This window comes from Peromyscus eremicus, chromosome 11 (assembly GCF_949786415.1).
Source record: "Peromyscus eremicus chromosome 11, PerEre_H2_v1, whole genome shotgun sequence".
In the NCBI taxonomy this organism is placed as follows: Eukaryota; Metazoa; Chordata; class Mammalia; order Rodentia; family Cricetidae; genus Peromyscus; species Peromyscus eremicus.
This window is the reverse complement of record NC_081427.1, coordinates 35,092,808-35,109,453: the sequence shown is the minus strand read 5'-3', so window position 1 is coordinate 35,109,453 and position 16,646 is coordinate 35,092,808. Positions and strand designations below refer to the sequence as shown.

The 16,646-nt window shown below is 36.3% G+C and overlaps 1 protein-coding gene across 1 annotated transcript in view; it reads left to right on the top strand.

Annotated features, from left to right (window-relative positions):
- Positions 1-16,646, top strand: part of Hcn1 (hyperpolarization activated cyclic nucleotide gated potassium channel 1) — a 379,984-nt gene that overhangs the window by 307,859 nt on the left and 55,479 nt on the right. Inside the window, exon 5 of the mRNA XM_059276444.1 lies at positions 3,134-3,280. Coding sequence (XP_059132427.1) covers positions 3,134-3,280 — 147 coding nt within the window. The remainder of the gene's footprint in view (positions 1-3,133; positions 3,281-16,646) is intronic.

The window sequence follows — 16,646 nt, the reverse complement described above, 5'->3', positions numbered from 1 at the left end:
TCTCTTGGGGTTAGGTATGCATCTCTAGTAAGGATGTTACAATCAAGATTATCTCACAGAATTCCAAACTTATTTTTTCCCAAGGAAATTTCCAGAAATAAAGACAGATTCTAATCTAGCTACCTTCATTATCTTACATAGAGTCTGATAGAGAAGTCACTGAAACTTCTGTGCCCCAACAGTTTGGAGGAGGAAGAAGAACAAATCCCAAATCCTTTGAAGGAGGCTACCAGAGAATATACAAGTTTGATGTCTCCATCAAAATTTAATGAATATTTTCCTCAACTATTAATCAGTTATACACAATGGCAGTGAAGAGTTGACACATAAGATCAAAATGTTATGTCATGTTGCTTCAGAAGGGTGGATGCCAGCATGCAGGTTTCTTGGCTTTAAACACTTCAAATAGGCGGCTTCTCCTCCTCCTCCTCCTCCTCCTCCTCCTCCTCCTCCTCCTCCTCCTCCTCTTCCTCCTCCTCCTTCTCCTCCTTCTCCTTCTTTTTCAATGAAAAATGGTATAGTTATTGAATGAAGAAATTTTTTGTGACAAATTGGTATTTCAGTTTAGGGTAATAGTTGATAAAACTGAATCTCTGGATAAACTATTAAAGGATTTCCTGTTATATGTAGGAAAATAGTGAAAGACTGTAGTTACTTGATACTTAAAATTTCTCAGTTAGTGATGCTTGCCATCAATCACCAATTGCAGGTCCAGTAACTGTGTGTACCCAATAAAGAGACATAGACCTTTCAGCCAGGACTCTGTCATCAGAAAAAGATAGAAAACATATCATTTGTGTTTTATTTAATGAAAGAATCATCTCAGTAACATTACCCTATGTAAAAACCTAAATTTTGTATATTGATTCTATCATCATTGCAGCGAAAATAATTTACTATTTTGGAGCCACATATGGTGGCACATGCCATTAATCCAAGCACTTGAGAGACAGAAGGAGGTGAATATCTGTGAGTTCAAAATAGGGCTGGTCAAACCAGTCCAGGACTGCGGTGGCCCTGTTTTAATAGATATAGAGATAGATATAGATAGATAAATAGAGATAGATAGAGATAGGTATTAATAGATAAATATGGATGCATAGATATAGTATACAAACTATAATATTATTGAATGTCTGCATTAAGAACACTTGCCTCCCCAAGTTTAATGTATATATGAACCATAGAAGAACTATTCCAGTTCTTGGAATAGTTATGGATTCGATACCTGTAATTCTTCTCTTCCAATAGTTTCTCAAATATTTGTGTTCTTATGCTCCTATTTGATGAGCTGAATAGTTATCTTAGCAGAATTTTATATGTGCTTACGCAAAAATAAAAGACACTTGAGTGAGGACAGCTCTAGGATTAAATGCAATCATTAGCTTTTTCCAAAGCTTCTCCTGCCTAGGCCTTAGAAACAACTTTTAGACTTTGTCCCTTAAATGAAATTGAATATGTGTTAAACTCTACCTATAAAAATTCTGTAGAACTAGTCTCCTACTGATATTCTCCTCCAGCAATCTTTGTCACTTAAGAAACTATGGTCTTCAAAGAATGGTCAAGTTTTTTGCCTCTAGATTCAAATATTAAGTAGGTTCAGATCTTAGTCAGAGGTTTAAGACTCTTTGTGCTAGGAAAAGTTACTAGACTCCACTTTCAAATGTCAACCAAGAGTGTCTTGAGTTCTTCCATAACTCAACTAGTAAAGCCTAGAGCCCATCCCACCTCATTTTACTCTGGCCTATCAAAAGAACTTCAGGTGCCTGCCCTGAAAAACTTTCTCCCAGAGTTCGGGGAAGGTGCTACAAGCAGCAAGAATTCTAATCTTAGGAATATCAAATGAATCTACTTATCTGAGGGTATATCAATAAATCTATGCACACTATGCTCTTTCAGTCCATCACTTTATTGTTCTAAGTAGCTTCAACTCTGCCCCAGATGTCTCTGCTGTTCTTTTTTCTACTGCTCCTCTAAATCTACATCTTCTTGACAGCTTCATTCTTAGCTCCTCTCTTGCCTGACTCCTTATATTCCTAGCAGGAGACTCCTTGCAATCCTCAGAAAATTTTTAAAACCCTCAAGGTCATAGCATATTCCTAGAATAGAGGACAAGGAGCCATTACCATAGTAGCACAAGGTTCCAAGGTCTCAGGACCAGAGCAGAGGGTGCAGTGACCAGTGAGACAAACTCTGAGACTTTGCTTTTTATCAGCAGACTTGGGCAAGTGAAGAATAAGGAGGCTGTTCTTCGGGTGTTTTGTATTAGAAGCCTTGGTGAGACACCTGCGACTCTGACCTTGTGCATAACTGTATAGCTTTAAATTTATGATCTATATACAAAGGCCTTTACTCAAGTTTGGACTTGCTCTGAAGTAAAAATGAGCCAACTGTGTGCAGTTTCTGTTAGACTGAGGAGAGATTATTATTTTCTGTGTTAGTCTGAGCAAAAGAACAAAGCAGACTTTAAGTGTCTACAGTTACATGGGGCAATGGATCTGGCTATGAAGCATATCCTAGTATATTTTCTATATATCAAAATGATACAGCCGAATGAAAAGCCGTCTTCCTGACCACCCACAGATATATGTGCCCATAAGACTGAGATGTAATCATGAGATTACATACACACATTTTATGAAAATGCATGGCAATGGGGAGACATTATAGCTGTAATTGCATAAGAAGTTTACAACAAGAAACAGCCAATTCCTTCAAAAGGCGATAACTCCAACATGCCTTGTGTGATGGCTTAGTCCTCTACCAGAGACCTTGGTTCTGATAGGTTGACCTTTTGAACAATAGTTGTCCCCTGCTGTATACTCCCACGGCCTTTCGCTACCAGCTGCTCTTAATACCGGCCCCATCATTTCTGTTCAAAATTCACCCTGAGCTCCTGTCATGCCTTTTCTCCACATCTCATTCTTTGCAGGATATGGTCACCTACATAAAATGCTTTATACAGTCTGATACCCATAAGCACATTAGGCCTTGGTACTCTAGTTCCTGCCTCAGCAAGGATTTACTCTTTTTATTACAGGGTGTTCCAGTGTTATTGAATATGGTGCAACAGCACACAGGATGATTTCTAGCATGGCCTAACAGTGTTTTCTATTTTTTCCTTTGTTTATAGTATAAGCAAGTGGAACAATACATGTCATTCCATAAGTTACCAGCTGACATGCGCCAGAAGATACATGACTACTATGAACACCGATACCAAGGCAAGATCTTTGATGAAGAAAATATTCTCAATGAACTTAATGATCCCCTGAGAGAGGTAAGATTTACTGTCCTTGATATGAGTGACACACTATTATCAATTATTTCTATTCTTCTAGGCAGTCCTTTAGTCTGCATTGTAACTTACTTAAAAGCATAATCAGAACTACATGCTAATACATCAGTTGTTGCCTTTATTCACCTTTTTGTTTCTTCCCTAAGAGACTTCTAATTATTTCAAAAAGAATATCAGAGAATCATTCCTTTATGACTCTTATTCCATTTAATGTATTCATGACTCTCAAAAGTACATTCTGTAGCTTCATTGTCCCCATGTTCCCAACATCCCTTTCTTTTATGCTGTCCTTCTTTTGGTTTGAATTTTTGACAGTTTATCCTTGCCTTCATACATTTTCTCGCTCATCCTTGGAAACCGGATCAGGAGATCCTAGCCTGCTTCCAGTAAATCAGCTCTTGGCATCTCACTAAGATATTTTTGCAACACCAACAGGCACTCTTTGCCATGCACCCTCTTCTCATCCCTTCCCCAAACCCTCCCCTCTGCTACCAGTCACTTCACTCCTAAACCCAAAGTGGATGCTCTTGATTCCCTCATCTAACAGGGCTTGGCTCTCAACTTCTCTTATTACCAAATCTCTTATAGATTTTCTGTGCAATGATTACATTGTGGTGTGATCATCAAGTATTTACCACACCTTGTAGCCCTGAAGAGTTATCAAAGCCATACTGGTAATGAATCCTTCTCTACACTGTTGAGAGCGCTTTGTTATTCTGCTAGCAAGACACAAACCCTGATTCGCCTGCTGAGGCTCTTTACATGGAAGCATTAACTGAAGCTCTGGGGTTTCATTCCCTGCCTCTGAACTTGTTTTCTTTCATTTATTTTATTATGCATTTTTAGTCTAGGCGTTTTAATTCAAATTCTTTTTCATGAATTTCTTTTCCTTAAAAGCTTTACGATATCCCCTGGCACCATGTAAGTTATGTAATGAAGTCATTATCTTCCATCAGTGAAACACTCAACTCTTGAAATCTTTCTGAAATTTTTAGTTATTCTTTCAGGTCACTTTGAATATAAAATTTGAGATCTATTTTAGACCCTTTTTTTTTCAACTTGTGCACATCCTATCTCTAATTTACATTCATAGTACATCTCACATGCATGCCTTACCCTCTTGCCCACTGCCACAATCTGAAATTTGCACTTCTTAGTTTTCTTTAGGCTTGAGTCTACTTTCTCTTTATTGCCCTTAAAACAACACAGACAATACTAATTTTCTTATGTACATGAGCTATCATTTCTCTGCTCAGAAAAATTTTGATCGTTAGGTTATGAGTTCAATCTTTCTGCACTCCGATTCCAGCTACCTTTGTAGTTTTCGTTTCTGCTATCGTCTTGCAAAGTGATCTGTAGCCAAGGGGAACAACTTGCTGTCTTGCATCAACATCAATGATAATAATTTCTCACTCTACATAGTATATTTTCCAGAAATGATGCTTGTCTTTTGATAATCTAGTTCCAGCAATACTTCATCACTCCCTTCTTTGATACAGGGCTAAATCTAGTATTTCTTTTCCATGAACCCAAGAGCACTTAGTTTGAAATCTTTATGTACTACTTTCCTATTGCTTTTTTATTTATCTCCTCGTTTGCCTTGCAATTTCTTTAACCACAAGTGTTCTTTTGTCTATATTTTAGTTTTTTCCCCTTTGTTAAAATTCTTCACACATTTAACATAAATTAAGCAACAAAATATTTTCATTTTAATTTTTCTCTTTTATAACCATCTCTACACTATAGTTGTTACATCCTCTAAAATTTATTTGTATTGTGAAAAGCTATAAAATGTGTGAAAGATTTCTAAAAATAAAATAAATATCAGCTATTATGTTGTTATAACTTGTTTTTTTTTTCTGCTTCTCAATAGAATTAGAATGTATAACTCTTTGGGCTTTGTAAAACATAACTCAAATGTATTTTGTGTTTTTACTATTTAAGAGAAGCATTCCATTTATTTTGTTTCTTAAACTGCCAATTGTCTTTGCTGGAACACTTTCCTTTTACTTCTTTTCATATCCAAATCTCAAGACAATTGAGTCAGTTTAAGGTTTTCAATGGTCTCAAGAAGTTCAGAGATGACCCAGGCCGGGTCACAGGACAGAGACAAAGGCACTCCAAGAAACAGTGACAGAGGCAAAGAGAAAGTTCAAAGAGAGGAAGGTAAGCTACAACTCAGACTTTAATGCACAAAGGCCAGAGAAAGGTAGGATCACAGCCTAAGATGTCATGAAATAGTGCAAAAAGCTAACAGAGCAAGTGCAAAATGTACTTTAAGAAATTTCGCCCTATGTGTTGTAGTCCATTGTAATGAAAACAAAAGACAAAAAACTCAATGTGCTGTGAAATGACTAGAGATTTTCTGGATATGATGCTCGGTGTGCTTCGCTCTTGTCATATCATGATTTATACTGATCTTCAGTGAAAAAAGAGTCCAGTATTCACTTTTATCTGTATCACCACCAACGTCCCATTTCATTACTTCTTACAATCAATTTACCACCTGGTTGTCACCATTTTTTTTTAGTTACTGAAATGCCATTTTCTCAGGTTCTTGACATCTTTTGCCTCAACTTTTAAGTGCAATAACAACTTTTTCTTGGGCTTTCCATTGGCAGCTCAAATGTAACTCGTAATTGGACTGCCACGTTGACTAACAGATGGTGTCATGCTTTTCTTAGAATTCAAACATGAATCGCATCTCCTGAAGGAAGTACAGCCTCCTTACCATGTCAAAGGAAACGATGGCAGTGCTTCTTAACCTTCCCAAATCTGTGACCCTTTAATACAGTTCCTTATGTTGTACAGACCCCCCAACTATAAAACCATTTTGTTGCTACTTCATAACTGTAAGTTCGCTACTATTATGAATCATAATGTAAATATATGATATGCAGAATATCTGGCATGTGATCCCTAGAAGGGTTGCAACCCATGGGTTGAGAACCACTGCTTTATGGGCTGTTTTTATCTTTATATCTTTATGCTAATTCTTCACCATTAAGAAATTATTGATAAATTTCTTTTAAAAAGTTCTGATTGTCTCTTTCTTTTTTTCATGCTGTTCTTTCCTACTCATTTTAGTTTTACTTGCATTGGTTATTCTTATCAGACATTGCGTTCTCCATACATTTTATCATTACTACTTTGTCTCCGTACAGTGATTATCATTTGTGATTGTATTGTCTCTTTTATGCCTGCAAGGATTTTGAGACTAGAACCTGTGCCACAATTACATTTGTATCTCCAATGATGAGTATGTACCAGTAATTCATAGAATGATTACGGAGTTAGATGATCTTTATTATAATTGTGAATAAAAACTAGATTCGGAATCATGCCTGCTTGATAAAATTAGATTTCCTAGAAACGGAAGCATTTGCCATCCTTATAAAATGGAAACGTTTTTTTCCCTCTGACATTAGAATAACACAAAAAGCTGTTCTTAATGTTGTAATGAGTATTTGAAGGATAAGTGGAAGAGGATAAGCGTGGAGAAACAATAACTGTCCTAGTTAGCCTGACACATCAATTTGACAGATTAGGGTCATCTGAGAGGAAAACTTCCATTGAGGAATTGTCTACATCAGACAAGCCTGTGGGCATGACTGTTGGCATTTGTCTTGTCAAATGATATAAGCTGACCATGTCCACTGTGGGAAGTCACATCCCTATGCAAATATTCCTTAGCATGAGCCTGGGCGTGAGCCAACAAGCCACATTTCTTCAAGTATCTGCTTGAATTCCCTGAATGATGGGCTGTGACTTGAAAGTACAAACCAAATAAACCCTTTTGTCCCCAAGTCCCTTTTAGGTCAGAGTATTTTATCATAACCATAGAAATCAAACTAGAACAATAGCATTAGTCATTACTGAAATAAAATTTGAATCTAAAACAATGTTCAGTCATAGCAGAAATTAGGTGATTTATCTTTGCCGTATGTTAGAGACTACTTGCTGAAACCTTTAACAAATAATTGGCTCATGCATATTGCTCAAGTCTCGATATTAATGTTAATTTATCAAAGAATCCTTCCCAGGGCAATTCATCCAGATCAACTCCTCTGTAACTACTCTCCTTCACATTTGTTATGTGCACATCATGTGCCTTGCTTTCTCTTAATGTTTACATGTGTGCTCTCTGTTCTGTCACACAATGAGTTTTCGAAAAAGGACCTTGTCTTTCTTGATTCCCTCACCTTCCCTAATCCTACACATAACTTATATTAATTAATTATTCAGTAAATGCGTACAAATAAATATGGATCACATACCTGGCAACTCATCTCAGAGAATCATTGATTGTCAGTGTAGCTGGAGAATTTTGTCTATAAGACAGTGGCATTTGGAGGAGTGAGAACAGCACTTCTTGGCATGGCGAGCTTCATTCTTACAGCTTAGTATCATTGTATATTTTTCTATGGCCAATATACTCTTCCTCGCTATTTGCAAAAATATGCTACTGTGTGTATTCTTTTGTAATTGTGTTGCAATATATGCACAGTATGACAGGTAGTTCTGTTTTATTTGCAGCCATTTTATATTCTAACTTTCAGTGTGCTGTGGGTTAGTTGTTTAACAGAGTTAAGGAATAGGAGAAGGGAGTGACTGTCAATGGAGCACATTAGGGAAGGTATATGAATATTTTCTGGGGACCAGCTTCAGCAGTTTCGGGGGGTCTGAAGGATGGGATACCTGGAAGGCTCAATAATGACTCAGAGACAATGTTCGTGCGAGCTGACAGGTCACTTGGGGCTTCTGCAGTTGCTAAGTTTCTTTTGCTTCCCCTGGCTTCTCTTAGCTTCTCTTAGCTTTTCTTAGCTTCTCTTAGCTTTTCTAACTTCTCTTAGTTTCTCTTAGCTTTTCTAACTTCTCTTAGCTTCTCTTAGTTTTTCTTAGTTTCTCTTAGCTTCTCTAACTTCTCTTAGCTTTTGAACAGCTTCTTTAGCTTCTGCTATTGCCCTGGTAACCTCAGTCTTTTATTATCATAAGTAAAGGGGGAACAGAAAGAAAAGGGGAAATCACCCAATACAGAATGTTCTCATGATTCCAAAGGTTATTCTTAGAAAATCACCAATATATTCTTCATCATCTTTTACCAAACACAGAAACTATCCCAGACTTAACACCAAAGCAAGCATAATCTATTTTTATTATTAATGATTATACAATCTTTTGAGCACTTGACCCAAAGGCTAGCAACATGCAATTTCACAAAAAAAAGTAAAAATAAGAACAGTGGTCAATGTACCAGACAGTCATTTCCTTCTGACACAGTCAGCTCCAACCTCAAGACCCCTGTAGCTGCCTAAGTTCCTCCTCAGCCCTCTGCAAACACTAAACCCCATGACTGGTGGGCTACAATGACCTCAGACAAGAAATCTGTCCCTGCAAGTCGGCAACTTCTGTCCTTCTATATCCCAACAATTCCAAGGAAGACCTAATCTAATTTTAGAGCTCCTGTGATAGGAAGCTCACCTTTCTTGGCAGCTCTTTTCAATCTAGGAACCCAATAAAACTTGTAGCAATCACCCCATCAATTGTCACATTATCTCAACACTCCTTCAGGAGGAATAAAAAAAAATCTGAATTAAAGTTGTGTCTCCCTTTCTTGGTAGAGGCCACTGTTTTCCTCCTATTCTAGGTTCCCACACTTTCAGTTTGTCATCCCATCTATATGTTACTCCATCCATAGTCTTCAGCCAACACCCCTTAGGGTCTCAAGTTTTACACAATGTCCTTGGAATATCCTCAAAAACTGCATTATTCATCATGGCCAATTTAAGTCCAATGTGTTGATACACATCATACCATGTGCTATAGTTGACCACACATTCGGTACAGTTTATCCACGACTAAAAAGCTTCTCCAGGCTGCAGGTTCTTTTCCATGAACTACATAACTGCTTTAACCCCAGCCTGGGTGATCATCTCTGTATAATTTCCTGTGAAATTTACTCCTCTCCTTTCCTGCATCACAGAAATCACCGTTGATCTAGGGACACAGAACATGAAGATCAGATAGAAGAAAAAGACTAGTATTACAAGAAGTATTTATATGGAGGAGGACATGACATGTGCACGCCATAAAGCATGATCTTGGGACACATAGGCATTTCTGCCTTGGCCCTCTAGAGGCATGCTAAGCAGAAGATCCAGAGGGGAACACACGGAGGGTTGATGGTCCACAATCTCGAGTCCCCTATTCTCCAATCTCTGCTGGTAGCACGTCAGCCATTTTATATGCCATCTCTGGCAAATATTCTTTCTGCTCACTGTAAGCCAGTAGCATTCATGAAATACATGGAAGATATTATATCACTCTTCCACCAAAGTCAGATGATGTAACTGAAAGTTTGATTGTTAACTTTACTATGACAATATAATGTTTGTGGATGATATTACTGTCCTTATTAAAGAGGTTTCATACACTTCTTTTTCATACTGTTATATGGCCACATGCTTAAAAGATGTCTGTGTATAGGCAAGAGTACCCTAACCAAACTCAAACTGCTAGTACTTTAATATTAGACTTTTCACACTTTAGAGCTTGGTAAATAAATTTATACTGTTTTTAAGCCAGGAAGTCTGTGATGTTTCTGTCCACAGCAGCCCAAATTAACTACTCTAAACTAATCACCATGCAACTCTGCACAGAAAATGCTCAATGAATCATCAAGCAATTGTTGCTGATTGGCCCACCCAAATCCAGGTAGTGACACATCCAGAACATTGGAGATTCACAGAGGAAGAGGTTCTTGTCAGTTCAGCACTGGCTAAGCCTCAGAACCTGAACTCTGAGATCTAACAAAATCTTCCCTGTTGTGGGAATGAAGTGATTACAAATGTGTCTTAAAATCTCCCTTCATTTCTCTGTGAGCTAACATAGTGTGGCTCAAAGTAGAAGAACAAGTACAATTTTCTAAGAAAAGTTCTTTAAGATGGTACCCAGAAAATTACTATCTTAAATCAGGAAATTTATATTATGATGTATTCACCATTTCTCCTGCCTATAATCTTGGTGCTTTGCGGGTATGCCTAGTCAAAATTATATGCTTGCTGACTTAGGAATCTGTGAGCTAGGGGCACCTCCACACCCTCCCAGATATCCAGACATATGCTGGCTTTCTTTGTCTTAGATAGTCTTAATCCTTTGTTGGCACTTGTAATTATATGTGCTTTTCCCTCTCTGTAAGAAATAGTGAATGAACACAAGCTTCTGACAGGCAGATTAGGACCATGATCGACAGTACAGTATCATACCACTAGCCAACACTAACTAAACGGGTGGTTTCAAGCTATTTCTTAATTAATTTGCCATTTCTTTCCTCATGTTTAAATGCAGAGGTTGAAAATATTAACTACATCATAGGGTGCTGTTAAAACTAAGAAGTTTTACCTTCTTAGTAAAAGATGAGGAAAGTGCCCAGTACATAGCAAACATATTTTTTTAAGTATTAAATAGTCAAGTAATTCAGTGCAGACTAGCCTATCATTGTAGCCTTAATGGCTTTTATAGTTCAGTGAAAGACATATTTGAAAAACATCAAGTATAACTAACTATATGTAAGGCACTGAAAAGCGATTCAAAGTATTAAGACAACATGCAGGAGACACTGAACTAGACCTTACTGTATGTCCCATTTCTTTTGGAAGTTATTCAAACAATCTGCTAATAGCTCTCCCTTCATTTCAGCTTGCAGCTCTCTGGAGGCAACGCTCCGAGCATCAAAACTTGACACTGAAATATTAAGATCATAAGACTGACGTGTACTTTAGTAAATTCCAGCAGTATATTTAAAAATGAAACTTGATTAGAAATATTCAGTGAACTCTAACCCTTGCTTATGAGTGCTTGTTGGAATGCATATGAAGAAGAAGAAGAAGAAGAAGAAGAAGAAGAAGAAGAAGAAGAAGAAGAAGAAGAAGAAGAAGAAGAAGAAGAAGAAGAAGGTCTATTTTTGGCATGATTGGTCTTACCCTGATTTCATTGGAGCAGAATGGCAAACCTAACACTCAAGAAAGAGGCTAATGCCCTTCTAAGCCAGTCTCCAAAGTTCAGAACAGATCTATTTTTAAATAATGATGTGTGAGGAGCTGAGGGCTGAAAATAGGTGCAGATCATGTGCCCCAGGAGATTTTTCAAACATCAGTATATTTCATTCTCGTAAGACATGAAATGGACTGAGCGTATTAGCCTGGCCTCTGACCTTTAATTTGTAAGATGGGTTTGTTACACTAGAAGGCAAAATTAGTGTGAATACTTGGTGTAATATTGAATCACTTTTAACAGTCTACACTTGAGCACCTAAAATATATTTTAAATTACATTTTGTTAAAATTAACCAAGTAGGCTAGATGCATTGCATTGTAAAGCTATGCCTGCCTCCCAAAGTTATCATGTATTTATGTAACAGGCACAAGTAACAAAAGATGAGATAAAGAATATGGACGTGATCTCCCAGAGGTTATAATTCCAAATGACATTAACCAAGAACTTTTCACTGTTGTTTTTTATTGTCTTGTTTGTGTTTGTGTTTTCACCATGCATCTCTAGGTCCTATCAAGGAGATGGAAAACACTTGCACTGATTTTTTTTCCTAATGTGTACAAGGTATTGACCCCAACTTGACTGGAAAGACAAATTAAGAGATGCAGTAATGCAGTTTTCAGTCTCAAAGGAAGTGCTACCTGTATACTGGAAGAGACAAAAAAATATATATAGAAGAATGAAAAGAACAAGAAGTAAAAGCAAGAAACCATTAAGAGAAACCTTGGAGATGCAGGAAATCACCCATAGTTAATTGCTAGAGCGAGGCTACATAGACAAAAATAGCTGACAAGAATAAGTACATTCACCAAGGCCAAGAGCACACAGTAGAGGCCTCAGAGGAAAAGGGTTGCTCTGGATGTGGAAGCAAATGCAGAATGTGAGTAGAGAAGGAAGGTAAAAGATGGAGTTCAGGGAAAGGAAACATGGTAAACCAAGGAGAAGCTTATACTAAATCAGCTTTCTATTTAGTGTTTCTTTGGTCCAAGGAGGAAGGAAACAAATTATTGAAAGAGGAACTTTTCATTCAATAGTCATTTAAAATGTAATAAAATATAAAGTTTTAAAAAAATGATTACAATTTTTTTCTGTTGAGGAAACCTGTGCTTTTCATCATAACTAAAATAGTGGTGAAAATTATGTTGCATCATCTTTGGAAAAAATGGTTGAAAATAGGACTCAAACTAAAATAATGAAGATAATTAAAGAACAAAGTTAAGAGTATCCGTGATTATTGCTAAGAAGTCAGTGTACTGAGCAGTTTTTAGTAACATAATTAAGATAGAAGAAAAACTGAGCTATGAAAAGAATACATTTTAAAGACATTATATTAATTCAGTGTGTATCTTTGTGTGTGTATGTGTGTGGGGAGAGTCTGTATGTGGAAACCAGAGATCAAGTTGCAGGAGTTTTCTTTTTCTTTCTGTCTTGTGGGTCCCAGGGATTGAATTCAGACCACAGTTTTTAGTAACAGGTGCCTTTGTTCACTGAGCCCTGTCACTGGCCCAAAAGCAAACGTTTTGTATCAAGGTTCTACACTGGGCTAAAGGCAAATCTTTTTATTTCCATACTTTCAATTAGAACTATCAAATGAGAATATCTTTGGTATTTTTTTTTAGCTTACACAAAGCATATTTGTATTTTTTAAAAATAGCACCTCAAATGTATACGTGAGCTACAGAGCTTCTTGTTGTTAAGTCGTGAGACCAGTTAAGGATTCTCCTGTGAATGTTCTCAGCTTTTGAAGATTACCTTGGCATCTGTGGAGCAAGGTGATTATCTTAGTGCCTTTTCTGTTACGGTCACAAAATACCTGATAAAAGCAACTTGAGGATGTAAGGGTTTGTTATGGCTTACAGTTCAGAGGGCACAGCTCACCATGACAGAAAAGAAACAGCAGCAGGCCAAGAATGTAGATGGTGGCAGGAGCAGAAGCCTGCTTAGTCACACTGAATCTACATTCAGGAAGTAAAGAGAGAACGGGAAGTGGGGTCAGGATACAAAGTGTCAAGGCCTGACCCAAGCAACCTATTTTCTCCAACAAAGCTCTACCTCCGAACACAACTTTCTCAAGTGGTATGACCTGCTAGGGACCGAGTGCTCAAAGAGTATGTCAAGTGTTTGAGAAGCTTTACATTTAATATCACTTTATCCAATAAACAAACTATTGCCACTATGTGATGGCATGCTGAGGTAGATAAATGTCTAATGACTGTGACTTGAGACTGCAAAAGTGACAGAGAGCCACTAATACTTGGAAAGATCTAAGCTCTACTCTATCAGTATTCTGATATGATGTATACATTTAAAGTCAGATGTCACAAGGCTGATAAGACTGGATCACTGTGACCTGGAACCTTTGAAATCCTCAGAGTCCTTTAATACTGAGAATTTAAACATCATTTCCCCTACCCTAGTAATGCACATAATTTATGTGTTTACAGCATTTATTTATGATTGCAAAGTATGAAAAATAAATGTTTTATAGAGAAGAGACAAAACGTTTTGTTCCTTTGGCAAGCTCCATATGAATATGTATGTGTTTAAATTATCATGATTTATGAAAAGAAAACACTCAGAAAAGTGCTCAGGCTGACAGAAAGTGGTCAATGATATGATTTTTGTAATTATAACAGATATTGGAAGTCTCATTCCTGTTATTACATGTTTAAATGTTGTAATCTCCCAATGTGAATTCTATAGCTGACCTGACAGCAAACTGAGCCATAATTTAGACAGTTACAAAGATGAGGAGCAGGGAAATCTAGAGAAATTGAAGAATAATATCTCAAAACCTAATTTTTTAAAAGTATAAGTACCAGATATACGGCTTAAATTGCAATCACAGAATTTTAATTATTCTTTTTCAAAGTGAGCCAATGAATGTTCACAGGGAACAAGACATAAGGGCCCATAAAATAAAAACTCAGCCTTTTATGGGAAAGGCTTCACAATAAATTTTGAACTTTAGAAATAATATAAGTGAAAAATAATACATTCTGTTGAGAAAGGAAAAAAATCCCCATGTATAGGTTAACTTGAGGAAAAATATATTTTAAACTAATTTCAAGAAAACAAAACCACATTAGTGGTCCAAAACACTAAAGAACAGCAAACAACAGGACCAAAGAGAACTTTTTGATTTTACAGTATAATTGCAAAACATTATATTTAGTAATAAGAATTGCTTCCACAGTCGTTTTACTGAATTAAAAAATTTAAATGTCACAATAATTATATGTTATAAATTATTAAAGGGTTGTTTCAAATGTAACATTTTGTTCTAATATGGGATTATCATTGCCTTATAGTAATATGCACACATATATTTGTACATGTATGTATTATATACCACATTTGCATGAAATACATAGCATACATATATGTAAGACCTTATTAAAATCTCTTTCTTCAAACAAAATACATTTTAAAATTTTTAGCAGACTTGGAATTTATCTGCTAGTTATTTATTTAACTTTAAGTAAACTCAATTCCTTAAGGCAAAATGATGTAACATTTGTACTTAACGATGAGACAAATGGACTAGATTCTGGAACATTAAAAAGAAATCACAGAATAAGTACTAATACAACACAAAGTTAGTCAATATTTAATAGTTTTGTAACAATGTTGAGTTCAAAGATAGAAAATGTCTCATGGTGAGGATTGGAAACACCTGGGAAAGTTGAGTGAGGTATATTTAAGATCATTTTATATAATATTGAAATACTTTGTGGATTTAAAATCATTCCCAAGTAAATTTTTGATTTAAAAACCTATATATGTCATAAGAAAAGAATGACCCCTGCTCTCTTGCCTAGAATCCTCTTGATTGTGGCCACTTTTAAATTCAAGTTAATGATAACAGTCTCTCATGGTTATTGCAAATATTAAATAAGATGACAATGTTTTGAAGATTACAAATTTAAGTTACTCATCATGGGTTAATTATTATTTCTGTCTTAATTCTTGCTTGATGACAGGTACCTTAAAGATTTAAATTATTTTATAAATATAAATATTTGTATTTTATATTAATGATTCTACACTGGAACACAAATGGAGTATTTCTTTTACTTTTTGAAATATGTTTCTCATGTGTATAAGTACATTGCACAAGTCACAGCAGATATAATTTACTTTATAACCATTTTATAAGCTTCTCAGGGACCATTCTCCTTACACAATAATGCCTGTTTAAGACTGCTTTTTCTTACTTTGGGTTAACTAGGGAAGCCAGAAATAGGGAGAGCAAATACAGCAACTTGCGTTATAATGAGAGAAAGACCCAGTTAAGCATTACCAACTTCTACCACCAGTCTGTCTCTAAGTAACTATTTCCAAGACTGATTCTAATCTGTGTAGTAGTCAAACTCATAGTTTGCTGTGGTTAGTTGAAGGGGACTAGGAAAAATTCTTTCTTAAATTGGTTAGATAGTTTTAATTATGATGAAAACATTTCAGGTGCAAGTAGTGGAGATAATTAAAATTTTAATTTATACTTGTAAACTTTATACTTCTGAATGATTAAATCTATAAATATTATGCTATGCACACCTACCAGGTTTTCAATATGCTCTCATAATTATGGCATCAGTCCTACATCTCTAATCCTGATTTTCAGAGCCATTGTCAACTGTCTGATTGTGCACATTGTCATGTGCACCTGTTTTCAGAATGCCAAATGCTTCACATTGACTGTACCAAAGCAACATATTCTTCATCTACCTGAGTATCTATTTGGAGTTCATTTCTCCCCAAACTGAAGACCTCACAAGGACTCAAAGCATCCAGACGTTTCATGTCTGTTCAGATTCATTATCGCTGGATTGCTTGTAAGCCCCACATGCAAGGAGCAGCGATCCTGCAGTATTGGTTCAGACCTGCAGAAAGGGCAACCACATTCTTGTCAAGCTTACACGAACCTTACCGACTGTGTTTATAGGCTTCCATGACAAGACATAAAAAGCTAGATAGCTTAAATAATAGAGGCATTTACATACAGTTCTGGAAGCCGGGCGGTCAAGGCTGAAATGCTAGCAGGTTTCGTTTGAGGCTACTCTCATAAAGATATCAGTATTTTGACTTGACTTTGACTCTATCAACTTTTAAATGTATTTTCTCGTAATGCATTTGTAAGCGCTAGTATATAAATGTTGGAGGAACACGACTCAGTCTATAACACTGAACAACACATACAGTACTAATAAAATCCTAACTGATGTAAGTGGTATGTCAGTGTTTGACTCACTTCTTGAAGACTGTTAATCTAGCAATTAACAGTATAGCTAGGTTT